General features: G+C 34.9%; 1 protein-coding gene across 1 annotated transcript; it reads left to right on the forward strand.

Moving 5' to 3' along the window:
* Positions 1–1,521: 1,521 nt before the first annotated feature.
* LOC145812907 (uncharacterized) lies at positions 1,522–11,835 on the forward strand. Its single transcript, XM_082908139.1, has 5 exons — positions 1,522–1,604; positions 1,957–2,099; positions 8,155–8,253; positions 8,505–8,564; positions 10,469–11,835. Exons 1-5 carry the CDS (start codon positions 1,522–1,524, stop codon positions 11,833–11,835), a joined length of 1,752 nt encoding a protein of 583 aa, XP_082764265.1.
* Positions 11,836–23,936: the final 12,101 nt, after the last annotated feature.

Here is a 23,936-nt window from a genome sequence, read left to right on the forward strand (position 1 = left end):
ATGGCACTAATAAAAATTTTCGTCTTTTAAAAGTGAAAAAAAATTTCCGCCCAAATAAGCTTGTCTTCCATTGATCATAAAAAAATGTTTTCCATTAAGTTTTGTTTTCCGTTATACCAAACGACTGAAAATACGAAAAATATTTTATACCCAAACAAACGGAGAAACATGTCATTTCCAAAACAAGTCTTTTTGGATTTTGAGTTTTCAAATACAATTTTTGAGTTTTTGAATTTTTTGTTCTTAATATTTTTGTATTTTTAGTAATTTTTTTTATATTTTTATTAAATTTTTATACGATGCATTTAAAATAGAAAAAAAAAATCAAGACAATGAAATATAAAAAAATAGGAAACTCAAAAAATGTATTTAAAAATTCAGAATTAAACAAATATTTACCTGTTTTTTTTTTCCATCTCATAAAAAAATAAAAATAAAAAACTCACTTAAAACAAAAATAGATAAATTACAAATACACCATATAAGATTTGCTTAAAATATAAATTGTCTCTTATGATCTAATCAAATAACAGATGACTCATTTTATTAATAAATTATGAATTCAATTAATAATTTTTAATAATATCATAACTATATTTTAATTAATAAGTCAAGTAATTTTATTATTATCTAGGAGAGTAGTTATAAATTTTATTTTTTCTAATTAATTATGTTAAGTAAAAAATTCTAACAAGGGAGTATATGTAATTTCTAAAACCATAGGGACAACTTGTATTTTAAACAAATTTCAAGAGGTGTAGCCTCGTTTGGAGGTTTTTTTTTTTTTTTTTGGATAAATTACATTGATATTGCTTGAGGTTTGTATCTAATACAGTTTCCCTCTTGAAATTTAAAAAATTATATTTCCCTTTCTGAAGGTTTAAAATTGCATTGCAAAATATCCCTCCCATTAGTGAGCCGTTAAGCCAATTTAAGACCCTTTTATTTATTTATTTATTTATTTTTATGTCAGCAACTAAACTTCACAAAATACCATTTTTAACCCCCATTTTTCTTTTCCTCACCACTCTGTTCTCTTCATTCTCTTCTCCTAAATCAACCTTTATCTTCCATCATTTTCCTTCTACTCCCCATCCATTATAGGTGGCTAAGATTTACATATCCTATAGAGCATCATCCCGCCCTCTACAATGGAGCATGACTCTATTGCCAAATCATCACTGCCTCCTATCTGTAACTAGGGTTGCAAATGAGCCGAGTCAAACTTTGCTAAGTTCGAGTTTGACTACTCGTTTATTGAGATCGAGCTCAAGCTCAACTCAGCTCGATAAGATTTTTTTTAATATTATTTATATTATTTAATATATAAATAATATATTTATTATGTAATTTAAATAAAGGTAAACAAGCCAAATTTCTTTGAGCTCAAATTCGGTTTATTTACTAAATAAGCCTAATATTCGAGCTCGAGCTCATCTCGAGGCGAACCGAGCCTGTTCGTGAATAGTTTAGTTCATTTGCAGCCCTATTAACCATTTCTTATGTGATTCAAAATTGTCGATGGAAGAAAGGGTTTTGCGGTTCATGATGGAAGAAGAGGATTTCACAGTAATTGTTGTTGAAACAATTGTCAGCGGTGTTAGGTAACGGTGTGTGATTTGGGTTATAGTAGTTATGGATGTTGGTGGACAAAGGGTTCCATCTCTTGAGAGGTTTAATAGGGTATGGTCAATACAGAGGCTTCACAATGACAGTAGCAGCAATAGCTTCCACTTTTCTCTCCATCCCCACCACCATCATCGTCCACCTTTACCTCCACTCTTACCGCTAAACAAACTGTTGATTTTGCTGAAATTTCTTGGTCAACGCATATGTTTCTCTCTCTTTCCCTACACATCCGACATATATAGTTGCCTAAACTAATTAGTTTCTGGAACAAAAGATAGAAGGATAGATTCATTGTGGCTCACAATAATTTATTGGGTAAAATACCAGATGGGAAATCACATGTTTGGGACTTTCAAAACGAGAAGTTATGAGAGAAATTTATTTCTTTGTGGACCGCCATCGGAGAAAAATTGAACAACCATTGTTTATTCGCCAACAACAACATCCTCAGATGAAACTGAGGGGAAATGGTATGATATCGATCCAATTGTATTTAAGCAAGTTTTGTTGGAACATGCATCACTTTCTTGTTTGGATTCGCTACTCCCCTTTACATCAACCCATACTAGTGAGAAAGGTGGTTTTATCTAATTGAGGGAGGTAGTTATTATTTTGTTTCTGATACTCTTCACAAGCTATTAAGACTTCTATATAATTAGCAATGATTTGTTTCCATGGAGAAGTATGGCAAATGTTCTGTAATAGCTATTATTTTGTTTCTGATACTTTTTACAAGCTATTAGGCCTTTTGTATTATTAGCTATTGTTTGTTTGCATGGACTAGTATGGCAAATGTTGTAACAGTGCTAGCTTCGTGTTGCTTATGAATGAAGAACAGTGAATTAGTAACCATTATTGGTTACTTATTTTTTATTTCATTTCATGCTTTGATTGGAAATATTGCTAAACCAAACCAAACCAAACCAAGCAAAGCCTTACGTCCCATCAAATGGGGTAGGCTACATGAATTCTTCTTCTCCACGTGGTCCTATCAAAGGCCATTTCATTAGTCAAATTAAGTAGATTCATATCTCTATTTATAACGCTAGCCAATGTTAATCTAGGCCTACCTCGTCCCCTAACACTTTCATCTACCGTTACAGCATCGCATCTCTTCACTACTGCCTCTGTTGGTCTCCGTTGAATATGACCAAACCATCTCAATCGATTTTCTTTCAACTTATCTTCTATCGGTACTACTCCTACCCATTCCCGAATACACTCATTCCTAATTTTGTCTTGTCTAATTTTACCACACATCCACCTTAGCATCCTCATCTCAGCCACATTCATCTTATCTACATGTTGTTTCTTGGTTGCCCAACACTCTGTCCCATACAACATAGCTGGTCTAATAGCCGTTCTATAGAATTTACCTTTTAGTCTAGTGGGTATTCGTTTATCGCACAATACCCCAGACGCACTTCTCCACTTACACCATCCCGCCTTAATCCTATGGGCCACATCTGCATCAATCTCTCCTATTGTTGTGATAATCGACCCTAAATAACGAAAATGTTCACTCTTAGGCAGTTCTTGGTTCTCAATCTTCACTTCTCATCTGCTTTCATTATTACTATTACTAAATTTACACTCCATGTACTCTGTCTTAGTTCTGCTTATCCGGAATCCTTTAGATTCAAGAGCTGTTCTCCAAATCTCCAACTTTGTATTAACTGCTTCTCTAGTCTCATCCACTAGCACAATATCGTTTGCAAAAAGCATACACCATGGCACGTCATCCTAAATATTTCTCGTCAACTCGTCCATAACTAAAGCAAAAAGATAAGGATTTAAGGTAGATCCTTGGTGTAACCCTACAGTGATAGGAAATTCATTTGTCTCTCCAGCTGGCGATCTAATAGTGGTCACCACCCCTTTATACATGTCCCTAATCATGTCAATATAACCTTTTGTCACCCATTTCTTATCTAACACCCACCATATTATATCCCGGGGCACTCTATCATATGCTTTCTCAAGGTCGATAAACACCATATGAATGTCTCTTTTCTTTTCTTTATACTTTTCTATTACTCTCCTTAAAAGATAGATCGCTTCCATTGCTGACCTACCAGGCGTAAACCCAAATTGATTCTCTGACACCTCTGTTATTTCTCGAAATTTTGCAGAGCTTGCTGACTATTGCAGTATAGCGATTCCGGGTTTTACCCTTGTTGAATAGTGATCCGGACATGTTTCCGTAGATGTTAGTTATGGTTTATTATTTTGTTTGCATCCTCTTTACTTCATATTTGAGTTATGGAATGTGTTGGGTGGGTTTGTTTCAGGTTGGTTGAGTTTAGAAACCAAAACTAGTTGCCCAGATTTTTGGCCTGTACGCTCGAGCGGAGATGTTGGCGCTCGAGCGGGGAATACACCCATCCAGTATTTGTTGTGCAGTGTTGTACGCTCGAGCGTAGGGTTGGGAGCTCGAGCGGAGGTCTGGTTCTGCAAAAGTGCTGAGCGAGTGCATTCTGAGCTCGAGCGGGAGGTTAGCCGCTCGAGCGGAAGTCTGTGAGTGGCCGCTCGAGCGGGGTGTTTTACGCTCGAGCGGAGACCTGGGTTAAAGTCCCGAATTTGTGACTCTTCAAATCACTTTTTGCTTTCTCTTCTCTCTCTTACTTTTCCAAAAAGCCATTTTCAGAGCTTCTCACTCTAAATCGGCCCTTCTCTCTTAGATTTGATCTAGTAAGGATCGTTTACTCACCTTTTGTCTTCACAAAGGTTGTGTTGATCGTCGAGAGCTTCCTTTTGATCTGAAAATTTCGAGGTTTGGAGCATTTTGGTTTTGGTCTTCATCTCCTTTGGGGCTCCGGGTTTGAGGTAGGGATATCCTACTCCTCTCTATGGATTTTGTCTTTAAATTTTGGTATTTTGAGATGTTGGGCTTGGTTTGGTAATTTGGTGAGAGTTTGGGGCTTTTGTGCAATTTTACAAAAGTTGGGGTTTTATTCATAATAAACCTATATGCATGTTTGGCATAGAGAAATGGAATGAATGTTAAATCATTGATGAAAATGGAACCTAAGGGTTGAAATGTTAATTATGGGAATTGACCTAATTACATTGTTTAATTAATTGGGATAATTAATTGAGAAGAATGAGGAAATGAAATGTTGATTGAATATCCATTGTGCATTTATTTTCTGTTTAGAAATATCTGCTTTGGGCTATCGGTGGAGGATAGTCGTGATTGTTGTAGACAATGCATGATGATTAGGCAAACTGAAACTAATCAATGAAGTGTGTCATGGAACTTGACGGTTGATAGAATACATTAACTATATGTATTGAGTGATTGTATATAGAACCATTGTGTTTGTATACGTTATGTGTAGAGGAGGAGAAAGGGGATGTACTCCGCGGTTTAGGGGAAGATAGGGGATGTACCTCTAAACCGGATAGTGTTGGGAGAAGATAGGGGATGAACTCCGTAGATACAGCTCATATGCTTGTCTAGAGAAGTGAAGATAGAGCTTATATGCTTATCTTTGTGATGTGTGGATATAGCTTATATGCTTATCTGTGGATATTGTTGTTATACATATCTGTTGTAGAATGTGAATATAGCTTATATGCTTATCTGAATGTGGGATATAGTTTTTATACATATCTGTAGAAATGATGATAGAGCTAGCATGCTTATCTGTTGAAAAAAGGGAAAATGAAAGGAGACTTGGACTCATAAGTCGTATGACATAAATATGTAATTTATGTGGATGTATCTGTGTTAACCATCTATCAATTGCTAATATTTTAGTCATTGTTCATGGTTGGTTTAGTGTATTTCTACTGGGCTGTGGCTCACCCTATATGGGAATATCATTTTCAGGTGCAGGAAGCATGCCACCTCCAAGGACATAGCTTGGGAGGCTTGAGGCGGACATAATGATGTTGTTTTACTTTTTGATGTATTACATGTAAATACAAGCCAAGGGCTTAATGTGTATGAGTTAGTACTCTTTTGTTGTAACCAAGTGTTAACTTGGAAAGCTGTAAGCCTGTAGGGCATTTGCTTTTATTGTTAACATGTAATACTTTTTGCAATGAAACTCTGAGAAATGAAAGAATGTGGAACTTTTGAATATCAATGCATGTCTTATTTGTTGGGTTTAATGTTATTATTTTGAGGGCGTTACATGCAGTAGGGTCCTAAACATATGTAGAATCTGGAAATTTTGCAGAGTGTTATGCGAACCAAGAAGAAAATTTATGTACTTTACTTTACATGGTGCTTTAGGAGGTGTCATGTTATTTTGTAACGGATGGTAAGTATGGCATTCCATTTAAGGTATGTTTAGATCATGGATTTGAAAAGGTAGAAGGAAAAGATTGTCCATAGGAGTACTTCGGGATATACTCTATATAGGATGGTCTAGTACTTCACTATACATTTTGTGGTAAAATATACAGCGTTCTATTTCAACATCTAATAAAAATAGAGCAATATCACAAATTTAGAAAAATTTACTCAAAAATTACTTAGAAATACTAATATGTGATTTAGATGTCACACTCCATTCTTAACCCAAATCTGAGACGGTAAGTTACCCTCCAGGCATACTAATAAAAATCATCATATTTGATTGTCAAATAATTTATTTATTTATTACACTCACAACTTTTTTGAGGAAAACATAACTGCAACAATATATTAACGGAAAGATACAGTACAACATAGAGCTATCACAACATTACAAAATAATAATAACGCTTCAAAACTTACATTCTACATTTACAACTTATGTAGTTGTTTAGTAATCTATATGTGCAGATTTATTGTGTATGTAACTGTACAATTTTTTCAGTATACGACTGGTCCCAAAACATTAATCTCCTAGACAAGGCAGCAAATTTTTGGGTAAATTATACGACTAGTTCTTTTAGTTTGAGCGAAATTTTATTTTAATCTTCGCAGTTTTAATCTACATTTTTAATTTTGTTGAAATATAGTCTCTCTTTGTCATGGATTGTTAACGTTTTGAATGGAAAAAAAATCATGTACAAAACTAAAGGAATCAAAGTGAAATTCAAATAAAACTATAGCGACCATTGGTGTAACTTATTTATTACATCGATGATCCCTATAGTTTGTTTAGAATTTCATTTTGGTTTCTGTAATTTGTACATAGTTTTTTCCATTCAAAATTTTAACAATAAGTGATGGAGGAATTACACTTCAACAAAATTGAAATTGTAGCATTCAAGTTATTTAAATTAAAACTTCGATAACTAAAGTGACTCTTCACTTAAATTACCTAAATTAATGATGTAATTTATCCAACATAGACTAATGGTTCAATTTATCATTTATCCTAAATTTTTCCACAATGAGAAACCTATGTTTTTTGCATACCAAACTATGAATAAGGTCAACAAAAGTGGATATGGACTTTGGTCGATATCACAAATTTAAGTAACACTCAAGTTGCTATCAACATAGTATTTAGTGTGGGTTCAATTTTCTCCCACTATGCAAGTCTTAAACGGAACTTGTGTTGAGGGGTCGATGCAAGCTCCCATGTTATAAGTTTTGGTTTGGAATGAACAACAGGACACCTTGGTGTTTTCGCCACGAGTGTTGCCTTGGATCTGCAGGAGGATGTGAGGATTTTCTTGTACCAAAAAAAAAAAAAAAATGTTTGGTTCATAAATTTAAGTAAAGATTTAAAAATAGGAAAAGAAAAGTTGTATGAATGTAATTATATTTTACTTATTTTTTTATTTTTTTTATTTTCTAAATTTCTATTCAAATTCATAAACCAAACACAATTTGGGTTATTTTGATTAAAATAGTTAAAAAGTCAAAAAATGTACTTTTATAAAAAAAATATTAAAAATTAATTTTTAAAATAGGCCTTAATGTATTAAAATTCACAATAATATGATAAATTATGTGTTAATTTTTTATTTATCACAAATTTAATCACAGAAGAGTAATTTATATATTTTTAATTATTTATGATTTGAAGGAGATAACCTATTTGTCATGTCATTATGGGTTAACTGTCACTACAACAAAAAACAGATTATGCGACTAATTTTGCCGACTAAACTAAATTTAGTCGCCAAAGGGGTACACATTAGCTACTAAAAATTTGTTGGTTGCCAATGGTTCACACATTAGCTACCAAACAATATTTGGTTGCCAAATGGTCACTTATTAGCTACTAAGCTTTTTTGGTCGGTAAAAGTCCGCTATTTCGCTACTAAAATAATCCGTAGTCAAAATTGTCTTCACTTTTGGCGACTAACTACGTGTTAGTCGTTGAAAATATAATTTTCGGCGACTAAATTTGATTTTCGTCGCGAATTGCAGAGTCTTTTGGCTATTATAATTTTTTAATTCGTATTTATTTAATTTTTGGCTACTAATTGTGTGTTAGTCGTGGAAATGATTGGGTTTTGGCGACTATTTCAATTTTGGAGGGAATATTAGATTTTTCTTAAATTTATTAGCGATGAAAATTAATTTTGGTCGGTAATAAATATTTGTTTGTTTTATTTTTATTGCAAAAGTAGTTCATTTCCCTCCCTCTCGCACTCCTGCATCTGATTCTGCTTTGTCTCCATCGCCATCACTGCAAGGCTTGCTGGATCATCCCCCGAACTCCCTCCCAGGTATGTCCTCCATGTCGCCTCTCTCTCTCTCTCTTTATCTCTCTGTATCTCCCTCTCGAATTCTGCCTCCTTCTCATAGAGGCCTCTCGGTTTCCCTCTTTCTTGCTCTCGCTGTTTACACACACACACATATATGCACACACACAAATCATATATACACAACCTTTATTCCATATGTACTCGATTATACACTGGTACACTCACGCCTCTGTCACTGGGTCTCACTCACACCTCTTCCCTCTTCTCTATAGCTTTGTCTCCATCGCCATCATCGCAAGGCTTGCTGGATCATCCCCCAAACTCCCTTCCAGGTATGTCCTCCATTTCGCGTCTATCTCTCCCTCTCTCTGTATCTTCCTCTCGATTTCCCTCTCTTTCTTTCTGTCTCTGTTTACACACACACACACACACACACATACATACATATATATATATATATATGTGAAAACACACAGAAATCATATAGGAAATGCTGAAAATTAGGGCATTGTTATTGAAATGTGATTGAAATTAAAACATAGGGCAATGCTTGGGATGAATCAAGCAATTTGCCACAAAAACTATGGCAATGTCTTGTAGTAGTAGTATGTATGAAGTGTCATTGATCTTTTAGATTGCAGAGAGAATTGATTATGGTTGCCAAAATATTCTTAACTTGATTATGTTTGTGAAAATATTCTGTTTTCTTTTTAATATTTGTAAGTTTGAAGAAGAAATTTAGATAAATTTTCATAGTAAATAGCCATTGATCTTTTAGATTGCAGAGAGAATTTCTCAAAAATCAAATTCATTTATCTAATTCATGATCTAAACAGAGTCTAAATGAATAGAAAAGAGAGAGAAAGAGAGAGAGAGAGAGAGAGATAAGAATAGAAGCAAAAACATGAAGAGAGGGAAGAAGCCAAAGAGAAGGGATTATTGGAAGAGAGAAGAGAACAAAATGATGGGGTAGGGTGGGTGGTGGTGTTGTTGAGTGTGTTCTCCTTGGAAATGGGTCATTTTCTTTGAAAGGGACATTTGTAAATTGCTGTAAACTCACTAACTCAATGTCCTACACCTATTGACACAATGGGCAATAGTGTCAGTATGTGAATCCATGTGAACCCACTGCCACCCTCCCTTCCCTTCCCGTGTTTTCTCTTTCAACAAAGATTATGATGCAATGCATCAATGGATCTCTCTCTGTCTCTCTCTCTCTCTCTGTTCTTGAATTTATTTATGGTTATAGGTATCAATTGTCCATAAATTGAGTATATCCTGAAACATTTCATCAAAGTAGGTTCTTTGTTTTTCATAACAGAAGAAGAAGAACAATAGCATCAAGCATGGTTGCACAAAACATGCAACTATGGAGTAGTACTTTAAATTTTTAGAGACCTCAATGTAATTTATCCTAACTTTGTTTTGGATTAATTGAAGGTTCAAGGTCGGTTAACTTATTCCTTCTGTCCCGTATTCACATAAGAATTAGATAAATGATGTGATCCATTCCTTATTCTTCTGGCTTGGGAGTGCAATAATCAACCATTATTTTAGTACTTTTTTTGGAGTTTGCATTTGGCGCATTGTTTTGTGTGTTAATTTTAACAAATACCATCCTTAATATTTTAAATTGTGTTTGCAAAAACTAGGGTATGTCACCGTCATGTATGAAGTGTTTCCCTTGGTTATCTTGAGCAAATTGATGCATCTCAATAGGTTCACAAATATGAGTTAAGTTCCCAAAGTTTCCATTACTTACATTTATAGATAAAAATATTATATTGTTTGCAAACTACAAATAAGACTCGGACCAGTTATTTAACTTAGCAAGAATGAAGAATCCCTTAATACCTCTTCTCCTTGGCCTTCTAACTATGCAACTCAAAATAGTTGAGACAGTGACTATAAAATGCTTATCATGTCATGCACACACACTGTTGAGAGCATAAAAATGGTTTTGATTCTTTTGATATATCATTCTATTATTGACCATATGGTTTCACTAGTACTAGTGCTCTACTAGTTATGCTATCTAGTGGTCCAAAATTACGGGTCATTTCTGAAGTTAACTTCCATAATTATGCATTGCATGGTTACAAATTGTGTCATTTGGTCCCACCCTAAAAGAGATTTATGTGACAAGCCAAACAGTGAATGAAAAACAACATAATCTTTCTCAACTTGAAATGCGTGTTCTCATTTGTTCCTTGGTTAATCTTTGTGTGAGTTGTAGGTGACAAAATGGACAAGAGTTGGATGACGATAAATAATAGGTTGACAAGTAAAGAGTATCAACAAGGAGTGAAGTCATTACTTGATTTTGCTACGGCAAATGTAGGCGTAGATGATGAAATTAGGTGTCCGTGTGTCAATTGCATTAATGGCACAAAATATAGCAGACAAGTTGTGTGGATGCACTTGATCCGAAGAGGAATGGCATCTTCGTATATCACTTCGGTGCACCACGGGGAACATGTTCCCGTGTCTCGTCCTAGTGTATCAAATGACCACTGTGGAGGTAGTGGCGAATGTATGACAGATATCGATGATCTGCCCATGGATGAATTGCCTATTATGTTGGAAGAAATTTACGTGAGTGGTCTTATGGATGATCATACCGATGAGGAACCTATTGGTTTGGAGAGGGAGGATTTGCATAAGTTCACTAGGTTATTCGAAGATGCACAACGCAAAGTTTACCCGACATGTGCAAAGTTTTCTGTGTTATCATTCGTCATTAAGATGCGTCATGTGAAGGTGTTCAACAAATGGAGCAACAAGTCATTCGATATGGTTATGCAGGTATTCAAGGACATTCTACCAGAATGTGATCAAACACTTCCATGGACACTCTATGATGGTAAGAAGTTCTTTCGTGACTTGGGTTTGGGATATGAAACAATTCATTTGTGCAAGAATGATTGCGCACTATTTTCGAAGGAGAGTGCTAATTTGGAGAAATGCCCTACATGTGACGCATGTAGATACAAGTTCAACGATGATGGTGGTAAAAAGATTCCACACAAGGTATTGCGGTACTTTCCTTTGACACCGAGGTTGAAAAGACTGTATATGTCCAAAAAAATAGCCGCAGATATGAGATGGCATAATGAGAAGCGTGTGGATGATGACATATTAAGGCATCCGGCCGATGGTGAAGCATGGAAAGACTTTGATAAGCAACATCCGACGTTTTTTGATAACTCTCGAAATGTAAGGTTAGGGCTGGCAACAGATGGTTTCAATCCATTTAGAAATATGAGCATATCATATAGCATGTGGCCCGTAATCTTAATGCCTTACAATCTCCCACCGTGGAAGTGTATGAAAGAGCCATACTGCATAATGTCATTGCTTATTCCCGGACGTTCGACACCTGGAAGAGACATTGATGTTTACTTGCAACCATTAATAGAAGAATTGAAGAATTTGCGGGAACATGGTGTGCAAACATATGATGCATCGAACGGGCAAATTTTTAGAATGCATGCGGCGATAATGTGGACCATAAATGACTTCCCTACGTACGGTAACATGTCAGGGTGGAGTACAAAGGGTTACTTGGCTTGCCTTAATTGTAACAATAATGCATCGTCCTAGGGATTACAAAGTAAAATAGGGTATATGGGTGCTCGTCGCCACTTGCCTGAGAACCACACTTGGTGAACAAGTAAGCTCTTCAATGGTCAAACGGAGCATAGGTCCAAACCTTTGGACTTATCGGGGGACCAAATACAAGAGAAAATTGATTCTAGGACTTACAAGCCGTATGGAAAGCACCCACAAAATCGAAAATGACAAAGGAATGAACATTAAAATTTGAATTGGAGCAAGAGAAGCATTATGTTTGACTTGCCCTATTGGAAAACGTTGAAGCTTCGACACAACCTTGATGTCATGCATATTGAAAAGAATATATGTGACAATGTCGTTGGGACACTTTTGAGCATATATGGAAAGAACAAGGACACAGACAAAGCACGCTTAGATTTGAAGGACATGAAACTACGTAAAGAGTTACACTTGAAGAGGCGTTCTAATGGGTCCTTTGAGAAGCCTACCGCATTGTACACATTGTCTATGAAAGAGAAAGAAGGCTTTTGTGATTTCTTGAAATCAATGAAGTACCCTAATGGCTATGCAGCAAATATCTCCAATTGCGTGACTGCTCAAGCTGGAAAATTATCTGGCCTCAAAAGTCATGACAGTCATGTCCTTATACAACGACTTCTTCCAATTGGGATGCGTGGCTACCTTAATATGGAAATCGGAAAGACACTGTTTGAGTTGGGAAATTTCTTCAAACAATTATGTTCAAAGACATTGAGGCGTTCAGATTTGCAGAAATTGGATGAACAAATCGTACTCATACTTTGTAAGCTTGAGCATGAGATAAACAAATCGTGAGTTGAATGCAATGACTGGCAAGTATGCCACTCCAGCAACTAACGAGTTAGGAATTCTATAGCGATCTCGGTATTCCCTGTTGTTGTATATCTATAATCTGGACTCAGTTCCGTAGATTCGTTGTTGTCTTATCCTCATTTCTATCCCTTACTCTTTGTTTTAGAGTTTTGGGTTGTGTTGGGCAAGTTGGGAATTAGTTGGTTGTGTTTTAAAGCTTTGAAAATTTTGCCCAGGTTTTGGTCTCTCCGCTCGAGCGGCGGTTTTACGCTCGAGCGGGCTTTTGTTGCTGCCTTTCCGCTCGAGCGGCAGTTTGGACGCTCGAGCGTGATTTTCCATCTTCCAGTACTTTACTCTGCAGTTAGTCCGCTCGAGCGGTAGTTTTTACGCTCGAGCGTGATCCTTTGATTTTTGTCCATACGCTCGAGCGGGGAGTTTTACGCTCGAGCGGAGAGTAGACTGCAAAACTTCTGGAAGTGTGCAACCAGTGCTCGAGCGGCTCTTTTCACGCTCGAGAGTGAGTCTGTGTCTTACGCTCGAGCGGGGTTTTCTACGCTCGAGCGGAGAGTCGACTACATCAGTCCGTGATTTCACTTTTTGGATCACTTTTTGACCTACTTTTCCTCTCTTAACTTTTAAAAACCGCCCCTTGAGAGTTTCTCTCTCTACTCTTACCTTCTCTCTAAGTTTTGATCTATTCCCGGTGGTCTTCTACCCTAGTTCCTTTGGAAGAAAGGTAGAGCTTCGCGAGAGCTTTGTTTTAATCTGAGAAACTTGGGATTTGGAGCACGTGGGTCTTTGGTCTTCATCTCCGTCTTCTCTATTTGAGGTAGGGATTCTCCTTGTTCTTTTTCAATACTTCGTCTATAGATAGACATGTGGTAATTTTGTATTGCATAAAAATCATATCCATGTTGGATTTGTTTGAAATCATGGGAAGGAACCTAGGGTTGGGTATTTGAAAATGGTTATGTTATCATTGAGAGTTGTTTTGGGCTAATTGGAGTGTAAATTAGCATGTTGTAGTTGATAAAGGAAAAAGGCCTAAATCATATTTTGATTGATAAATTAAAATGGAGAATAATGAACCTAAATTGTAACTCTCTATTGTTGATGTGAGTGGGTGAAGGTGTTAATGCCTAAGGGGTTAACTTTGGCTTTGAAATGGGTTTGAAATGTATGTAGTGTACTAATGTGAGTTATGGCTTCCTTATTGGTAGAAATCGGTTTTTGTAAAATAAAAGGGATGGGTTTGGTTTTGTGACAACTAAAGAGACGGAGTTGGTTTTGTTAAAACAAAGAGGGAAGTGGAACTTGTTTTGTGAAATGGGAAAAGTGTTTTGAAATACGTATGAAAATTGGATTATTGTTTCATGAGTGTTGAACACACACATGTGTGGAATTGTATCTTGAACTACCATGTTAATGTTGTTGTCGGGTTTGTGGTCTCATAGTAATTGAGTCTTTAATAGGTGTACTAAATATTTGCATCTAGAGGTTTTATCCTTGGTCATCGGTGGAGGATGACGTGGTTGTGTTGAATTGCTGTGTATGTAATACACCATTGTTGATTGAACATTATATGTAATGAAATACTGAATTACATTATATTTGTATACTGGTTTGGGAGAAGAGAGGGGTTGTACTCCAGTGTGTGTGAGAAGATAGGGGATGGACTCCACACACTTATGTGTTCAGCGCTTATAATCAAAGGTATCATACCCTTCCAGCTAGCGCCTGCAGAACTGACGCGCTGATAATCTAAGGTACCATACCCTTCCAGCTAGCGCCTGGTAAACTGGTAGATTGTGGTGAGAAGTGCATCTTTGGCTTACTACGCATATAGCTAGTAGTGCAGTGTTGTTTTGTTATTGTTTCAGTGTATCTGGAAACATTGTGGATTGTATTTGTTACAGTGTTGGAGGGACGAGTTGACTCATTGATTGATTTTATGTATGTAGTTGAGTTGTTATTTTTTTTATAGAGGTGTGCATGGATAATTATGATATAATTGGAATTGCATTAAAATGCCAAATATGTTTTGAAAAGGCACATCTGTTGTATGGGTGGCAAATGGAAGAGTAATGGGCTTAGTGAATCTATGTTTCTAAGTAGTTGTTAATGTTATAAAAGATTGGGAACGGGGGTTAATGAAAGGAAAAAGGGAGGATAAATCGCTTATAGCGGTGAATTAAATGATTGTTTTCAAGAAAAGTTCATATATATATATATATTTATATATATATTTTGTATAAACTGTCACATTATTATTCTAGTATGAGAATGGGTGTTCATGATCATAGCTATCTGTAATGTTGTTATTGTTAAGGAGCATGTTGAGTTACCTACTGGACTATATGTTCATCCCACGTTGTTGAATCTTTTTTTCAGGTGTTTAGCAGGGTGTGCTACAAGATTTGGATCTTCGTATATGTTGGCCACGGGGCCTTAGTTATGTTGGCGGAATGCCATTGTTGTAAAGGGTTACACCCTTCTTCTTGTACTTTTAATGATGTAAGCCCAAGGGCAATTTATTAAGTTAGTTCATGTAATGTTTACTTTGCATACGAATGAGAGTATTGTTAATCATTTCTACGGATTGAATGTATGAGTTTATTTCGCATGTTATCACTGAAAGTGGATTAAGTTAGAGAATTTGGTAATGACTCCGAGTAATAAAAAGTGGGGCGTGACAAATTCAAATTAGGACCTTGTGCCCTGTGCAAGATGTCAAGTCATGGTTGGATCTGGATGAGACTACAAAATCTGCCGTCATCCAAGCTGTTCTTGTAACTGATATTACTTGTCCACAAGATGTAATTGTATTATGTATGCTTATAAGAAAGACTTTTATTTAATTATTACAATTTCCATTTGTTATGCTTGTAGGACAAGTTTGAAATTGGAAACGATTTCCACAATGACTTATAAGCACAACAAATTGTGAATAAGAAGGCCTATGGGTTGTACAAAGATTGGAGGTACACCTTGAAGCAAGAATTCAAATTGTTAGATGGACTTCCACGTGATGAGATCTATGCTCATCCGCCTCTAGGGGTGAGTTTAGATGATTGGAAGCATTTGATCGATGTGGCATGGCAAGATGCATCTCACCAGGTAAAATAATAGACTAGATAGAGTACATACATCTATGCGAAAATGTGATATGCCTTAATATTTACCAAAAATTGTTTATCTGCTTGTCTTATTTTTAGAAACGGTCAAAAGCTCGCAAGAGTAATAGAAGTCAATTGCCGTACAATCATACCGATGGCTCTCGCTCATTTCCTATCGCAATGGATGCTATGGTAAGATTGATTTTATTTAAAATTAAATCCATTATATGTTGTTTGGATATGAAAATGATATGTTGTGATTTTTTGGGGCAATTATGGCTATATTGGTACTGTTTCTAAACTATAAAGCAAAAGAAGAAGAGCTATGTTTCCATTTCTCGCGTTTTTTTCTACTCTCTAGGTAAGTAGTTGTATTGAAATTGTAAATGAAACACATAATAGAGCTCATATACCAAAAAATAAAAAATAAATAAATAAAGGCCAAAATAAGTATGTTTTCAACACCACAGGTTGTTGCTGTCTGCAAAAACTCTGTCTACAAATCTGCCTGAAAAAAATAAGTACACATAATAACTATACAAATCTGTCTTCAAAAAAAAAGTATACAAACTCTGTCTAAAAATCTGTCTACAAACTCTGTCTACAAACTCTGTTTTGAACATCTACTGTCTGGAAAAAAACTGTCTAAAAAAAATCTGTTAAGGATACCAAAATCCAATCTCCACTTGTTTCAGCTGTTACTGAATAGTACTAGTAGGGAAAGTGAGCATGAGTTAACTTTTTGTCACCTTCACTGTTTAGTTGGCAACTGATAAAATGTGAATGACTTCCATAGCTAATTGATGAGCATTATTGTTTTGGAGCCTTGCAAGTTCACCAAAGCCTCATTAGTCTCTTTAAAGAGCTTCAAGTTTATCCAGTGGACCTTCCCATTTGTCAACCAATTCCTGGAGTTTCTCAAATCCCTGACACAAATAATTGTATTCTACATTAACCCCTAGCCTAAATTGTCTATAATCCCACATCAAGATTTGTAATGGTGTGAAGACAATAGAGACAAATCCAACAATCTCTTATGCAGTTAGAATTTTAAATACCTGAGGGGTTCTGAGACCCAATAAAAAGTGAAATTCAGGTACATAAAAACGTTAAATACCTGATAACAATTAGGACTATCACCAACTAATCCAAGTTCCGCCATGTAGGGTGTAGCACAACCATTAGGACAACCAGTTATCATTATCACTATAGATTCATTATATTCAAGACCAACCTGAAATCATAAAAGTCCATCTGGTTAACAAGCATCATTACCCAACCTAACAATATGACCTTAATCGAAAACCATTTCCAGCTACTTTGCTGGATTTGTTAATACTTGTAGCTTCATTAATATACCTTCTCAAATACAGCATGAACCCACTTTAGGAAGTCAGGTATTCCACGCTCAACTTCAGTTATTGCCAGAGGGCAAAATGGAAAAGCAGGGCATGCCATTGCAGTTACGTTAAGGGGATCTGCGTCCATTGCCACTTGTGAAAATTGTGTAAACTAGAATACTGCTAGCTCTATTTCCAAATCTGGTTGCAAATCTGTCTGAAAATCTAGCTGCAAATTTGTCTAAAAATCTGTCTCCAAATCTGTCCAGAAATTTGTTTAAAAATCTGTTAATGAAAATTTGTCTATACAAATCTGTTTGCAAAGAATCTGTCTAAACTACAAATCTGTCTACAAAAACTCTGTGATCATACAAATCTGTCTACAACAAATCTGTTTGTAAAAATCTGCTTAAAGTGTCATTGATTTATACGTTGATGTGTTAACAGGTAGCAAAAAATGGAAAGTTGGATTTTCCTAAGCTCTATGAGGACAGCCACACTTCAAAGAAAACGAATGACTGGATCCATCCGAAATGCCGTGAGCTGCATGTAAGTATGTGACAAGGAAATATATGTATTCAATATGACTGTACTTAGTACCCAATAATACATATATGTTAGTTAGCTTTTTTTGTCTTATTTACTTGCAATGATAGCAAGAGATGGTCAATGTACAAGCGGCTGCCATCGAGTCGGGGACGCCATTAACACGTGAGGAGCTTTCAAGGCAAGTGCTTGGACAGAAGAAAAGGTACTTGCTTGGATTTGGGAGTGGCCTACAACCCTCTACCATAGCTGCATCACGAGCACACGATAAGGACATGGAGGCAATGTGAGCTGAGGTGGAGGCACTTCGTGAGAAGCGACAAAAAGATCATGACGAGTTAATGAAAGAGCGAGAGGAGAGTGAGAGATGTTACAATGAGCTGTTGAAAGAGCGAGAGGAGAGCATTCAATTAGCCAATGAGATGTTGAAAGAGCGGGAGGAGGGACAAAAGGCAAGGGAGGAGACAAATACAAAGGTCGAGCATCTTAATAACGTAGTAACCAAACTGTCACAACTCTTGGGAATCTAAGTTGGGCATCCGACGTTTGCTTTTTGGTAAGAACAATTTCATTAATGTCACACTTACCTTGTTTAAATATGTTCGCTTTAAGAGTTGAAAATGTCATCAATTTGGGAGTTAATCTGCCTAACAAATTCAATGGGAGTTGTTTAAATATGTTCGCTTTAACTTTTGTTTATAAGTTTCTGAGCTGATTCTTTATACTCATTCCTAGATTACAAGCTGAGACCGTCATTCACTGAAACCTTTGTTTATACCCACCAACCATCAACAAAAACCTTTGCATTTTCAACTTTAATTTACATTTTATCATTACCACCCAAGACCCTCATTCACTGAACTCTTACCTAGCAAAAAGAATACTTCAAATGAGAAGTTGTAAAGGAAGAGCACTGCTAAGTGACAATTAGGAGACATTTAAGATGCCTTGACAATTCATTGAACACTCTACTAACCAAGTTTAAAGTTTCATTAAACTGTCTTCTACCTAGAAGTTTAAAGCTTATTTATGAGTTTTTATTATAAATTAATAAAAACTCAAATCTCTTTTCAAAAATGTTATTTGTGCAATTGATTTCTTGTGTAGTTACTAGAGTTTGGTATTGAGTTTTCTTAACAATGAACTTGTATTTAACATATTTACTTGATTAAGATTTAAAGTAGCATGTTGTTTTCAATAGTGGTATTTTGAATAATAACTCGAACCACTATTTTAACGTAATGGTAAGCTTCCCGTTGAAAAATGTGTCATGTAGGGGTAGACGGTACATAAATAGGACACATACGTTGGGAGTGTGAGTTGAAAATGTCATAAATTTAGTCGGAAAAAGGGGTTCGGGGGGCAAAAATGCAAAACAGCCTCCAAACCACTATTTTTACAAAACGGGAAGCTTCCCAATGACAAATGTGTCATGTAGGGACAGACGGTACGTAAGTAGGACACGTACGTTGGGAGTTAGGGTTGAAAATGTCATAAACTTAGTCAAAAAAAGGGGTTCAGGGGCGAAAATGGAAAACAACCCCCTAACGGAAAGCTTTCCGGTGATAAATGTGACATGTAGGGACAGACAGTACGTAAATAGGACACCTACGTTGGGAGTTAGAGTTGAAAATGTCATAAACATAGTCGAAAAAAGGGGTTCGGGGGGCGAAAATGCAAAACAGCCCCCGAACCACTATTTTTTCGTAACGGGAAGCTTCCCGATGACAAATGTGTCATGTAGGGACAGACGGTACTTAAATAGGACACCTACGCTGGGAGTTAGAGTTGAAAATGTCATAAACTTAGTCAAAAAAAGGGGTTCGGAGGGAGGGAAATGCAAAACAACCCCTGAACCACTGTTTTTTCGTAACGGGAAGCTTCCTGGTGACAAATGTGTCATGTAGGGACAGACGATACGTAAGTAGGACACGTACATTGGGAGTTAGTGTTGAAAATGTCATAAACTTAGTCGAAAAAAGGGGTTCGGGGGCCGAAACTGCAAAACAGACCCCGAGCCACTGTTTTTTTGTAACGGGAAGCTTCTCGGTGATAAATGTGACATGTAGGGACTGACGGTACGTAAGTCAGACAAGTACGTTGGGAGTTCGAGTTGAAAATGTCATAAACTTAGTCGAAAAAAGGGGTTCAGGGGGCACCATTTTGCAAGAACTAAATGTGACGAAGGATATATCATGTTGACCTAATCGGTTGGAAATTCGAATAATGGATTTGTAAATTTCAGCTAAGGTTTAGGCGTAATTGTGTATTTGATCAGTTTAACTACAACCACTACAAAATATGCAACAACAGTTGAATAGTAGACAGTTCATATAATATGGCCTCAAGATTTGGCTGATGGGAGGATAATTCCTCAGCAACAGATCAGGGAACTTAGGACTAAAGAAGCTAAGTATTGAAGATACCTATCAAAATTAGATGGTGTTATGGAAGAATAGTTAAGCATAATCTTTTTCAGCTCTTGTCCCCATAAGCCTGTAAAGAACCCAAGGCATTACTCATTCACAAATAGAAGTATATGTAACATCTATAAACCCACTAATTAGTTAAATAGAAATGAACAGGATTATGATTTCATTACATTGTTGACTTAGTTTCTTCTTTAAGGAAAGCGTTTCCAAACTTTCTATGATTATATCGAATAAATTAGAATCTTTTATGAAGAAAAAGTACACACCAATTTCCATCCATGGAGGTCACAAAAGCACTATTTTAACGTAACGGGAAGCTTCATGGAGGTCACAAAAGCATAAGCATAGTGAAAACACCATCTTCATGATAGCCAACACAATCTCCTTGCCTTTACAAATTGCTTAATTCAGGTTTCTTTATTGTAGGGCTAGTATTGAGTTTTATGGATACCAGAAAAACTCTAATGATGGGTCCTCTTACATTTTTATAACAAATAATTTTTGGATGAAATGGTAAGTACACCTGTAATTTCTGTAATTTGGTAATACCTACACAGTTTACTTTCACATTTAACTACTAAAATTTACTTAGATAGATTTAGAGATTAAAAAGCTAAAACAAGAACTCATGATGGGTCCATGTTTGGATGTCTTTCATTAGTTAATAGCTATTACTCTCCTTGTCTTTTAATGTTTGAAATTATTACAATATATATATATATATATATATATGTTGGCCAGAAGTGCCTCTATACGCACCAAACTAATGATTTTTTTGTTTTTTTTGCAAATGTTTTTGGACATACAAATGTGGATATGTTTTTTTTGACAAGTACGGGAGGGCATTGTTTTTATATCTGTATCCGTATATATAGTGTTTTGTACAAATTACTTTTTTGGTGTGGTAAATATCAGCTAAGTGGGCATGGTAGAAATTTACATAGCACGTGGTACAAAATAGTTTTGGGACAGTACAGAATATAATTTTTGTTGTGGTACAAAAGTTCTAGGTGTACAATTAATTTGGTTATTCCTGTATTATGTATGGAATTAAATTATTGACGTTGGATTAGACTTGGTTCTTATGGAATTTGTAATATATATATATATATATATATATATAATTGGACGTTCAATAATAATTATTTGGATGGTTGGAACTGAAATGTGTCCACGTTGTTGAATGCTTGATAACATATTTAGTGTTGATGGATTATATTGTTTATACAGGTTACAGGTTGTATTAATAATGAATACAGGTTGTTTAGAATTTTTTGTTTTTAAAAAAAAAAAAACACGTTAAAGTATTTGGCCACTAAATATTTTGGTAGCCAAATACGTAATCAAATGTTTTGGTGACTAATGATTTAGTAACAAAAACATAACCCAAAAAGTTTTTGCGACCAAATAATTAGTGGCTAAAACAATTGAGAATGAGAGAAAGAAACTATTGGCCACTAAATTTTTTAGTCATGGAAAAAAAATGGTATCATTTGGCGACTAAAACATTTGGTGGCAAAAAGTGAAGAAGTGAATGTTAAGAGGCTTTTCGCTATGAAACTTTTAGTGGGCAAAAGTTACAACGACAAAAATTACTTTGTCGCTAAAAATATGTATTCTATTGGTGACCAAAATGTTTGGTCTATAATAGTCCTTCTCATTTTATGGTAGCACTTTTAGTGACTAACAATTTAGTCGCCGAAATCACGTTTTGTCGACTAAATAATGTTTCATAGCCAAATGTGTACTTTTGGTGACCAATTCTTTAGTAGCTAAAAGTGACACCTTCCCCGACCATACGAACTTTAGTAGCCAAAAGTCTCATTCGGCGACTAAAGGTTTTAGTGGCGGAAACATAACATTTGCGGACTAAACAAATTTAGTAGCGAAATGTAGTCACTTTCGGCACCAAACAAAGTTTAGTCGCCAATACTATTGCCGACAGGATATAGGCGACGAGTTTGGCGACAAAATATTTTAGTCGCTAAATCGTTTCAGCTACCAAATATTGGACTTTTGGCGACCAATATTTTAGTAGCCAAAAGTGACATTTCTTGTAGTGTCACTGCATAGTGTCGAGTGTATGCAAAGCTCACAGAGGCTGCTTTGGGCCCCCAAAATTGGTCCCAAAAAAAAAAGGGTCTCAAAATTTTTTTATTTATTATACTAGTTCATAAACAATAAAAAATAAAACTTTCACTTGAATTTAAAAGTTACCAATAAAACTCAATGATGATGATTTAAAATTAATAGATGAATGATTTGGTGAATTATTTGAAAAATGAATGTAAAAAAATCAAAAAGAGAAGATTAATGTGGTTAATTATTTGAATTTAACAGATGATTATTTTTTATTAAATGCTTGGATTGTGTTTTTTTGTCTTGTAGTCATTTTTTTTTTTGGGCAATATTATAGTCAATTTTGTTTACTTCTTTTACATACATAGTCAAAACTTTTTACAATATTATAGTCAATTTTATTTTTATTTTTATTTTTGATCATTGTATATTTTTATTTTTATTTTGTTTACTTTTACAAACGTAATCTAAATATACTTTGTAAATAGATCTAATATATACTTCAGTTGGGATGTGGGTTGGCTTTTTAGCTTTAGTTTTTTGGCTATTTTAGCCTGGATGAGCTTTTTGGCTTTTTTGACTTTTGTGAGAAAAAAATATAATGATTATGGTTTGGATGTGACAACTTTTAGCCTGGAACTAAAAAGTATATATATACTGTAACTAAAATAGCCCAATCTCACCCAAATGCATATGCCAAACGAGCACATAATCTATAGGATATAATTTCATATATATATATATATATATATATATTAGTTCGTAAGAACGTTTTTAAAATTTTAAAATTGCTTTTCTAATTTGTATCAACTCAATTTACATACATTTAAAATGTTTCATATTTATTACACTTGTTTTTCATTTTCTTGCATTTTGTTTAATGTTTATGTATATTTTTGAATCACCCGTATATATTCAAAACATAACAAATTATTTGGCCAATACTTAGGAAAACTTTTAGAAAAAAAAGTTCTAAAATCACTTTTCTTTCTATTATACATCAATCAATTATTTTTTTTCTCTCTCTTCTCTTTCTCAATCACTTGTTCTCTCACAATTATCTATTCAACTACCAAAAAAAAATAAATTAAATTAAATCATCTCAAACTCCAAAACTATTTTTAAAATATGCAATCAAACAAATTTTTAATTTTTTTAAACTCTCTCCAAAAAAATTATTTTTGAAATAATATCTCAAAACACAAACCAAACAAGGTCAAATTTAAAATTTGTTTGGTTATGAATTTTGAAAAATGTTTGAAAATTTAAAAGTTGTTTGGTTATGAGTTTTGATAAGAGTTTTCAAATGGTTGAGTTAAATATAGGTTTGAAAACCCAAAAATAAATATTTGGGTTTTGAGCTGTCAAATTGTGATTTGAAAAGTAAACCAAACGGAGTCAAATTTTAGGTGTGCATCTAAAAATTTAAATTTTTTGACTATAATATGAAAATTTTTATTAAAAATAAAAAATACAAAAAAAATATTTTTAAAAAACTTTAAAATTGCATTTTAAATTAAAAATCAAACATTTTACTTAATTTTTTAATCAAAATTAAGAAAGATTCAAACGTTTACTTATAATTTTTAAAATTAAGGCACTCGGATGAAAAATCCAATATTAAATTTTCATTGCCAAAAGGTCCAAGCGCTAGTTTATTATGTCCATAACGATAAGCTATCGCAAAATGACTACAATACTAATTCACCACCTCCGTCTCTCTCAGGTTTTTATTTCTCAAACTCTCTCTCATTTCTCTTCCATCTCTAGGGTTTTCAAAATGC

The sequence above is a fragment of the Camellia sinensis genome, chromosome 15, assembly GCF_055761805.1.
Source record: "Camellia sinensis isolate YWXY chromosome 15, ASM5576180v1, whole genome shotgun sequence".
Lineage (NCBI taxonomy): Eukaryota > Viridiplantae > Streptophyta > Magnoliopsida > Ericales > Theaceae > Camellia > Camellia sinensis.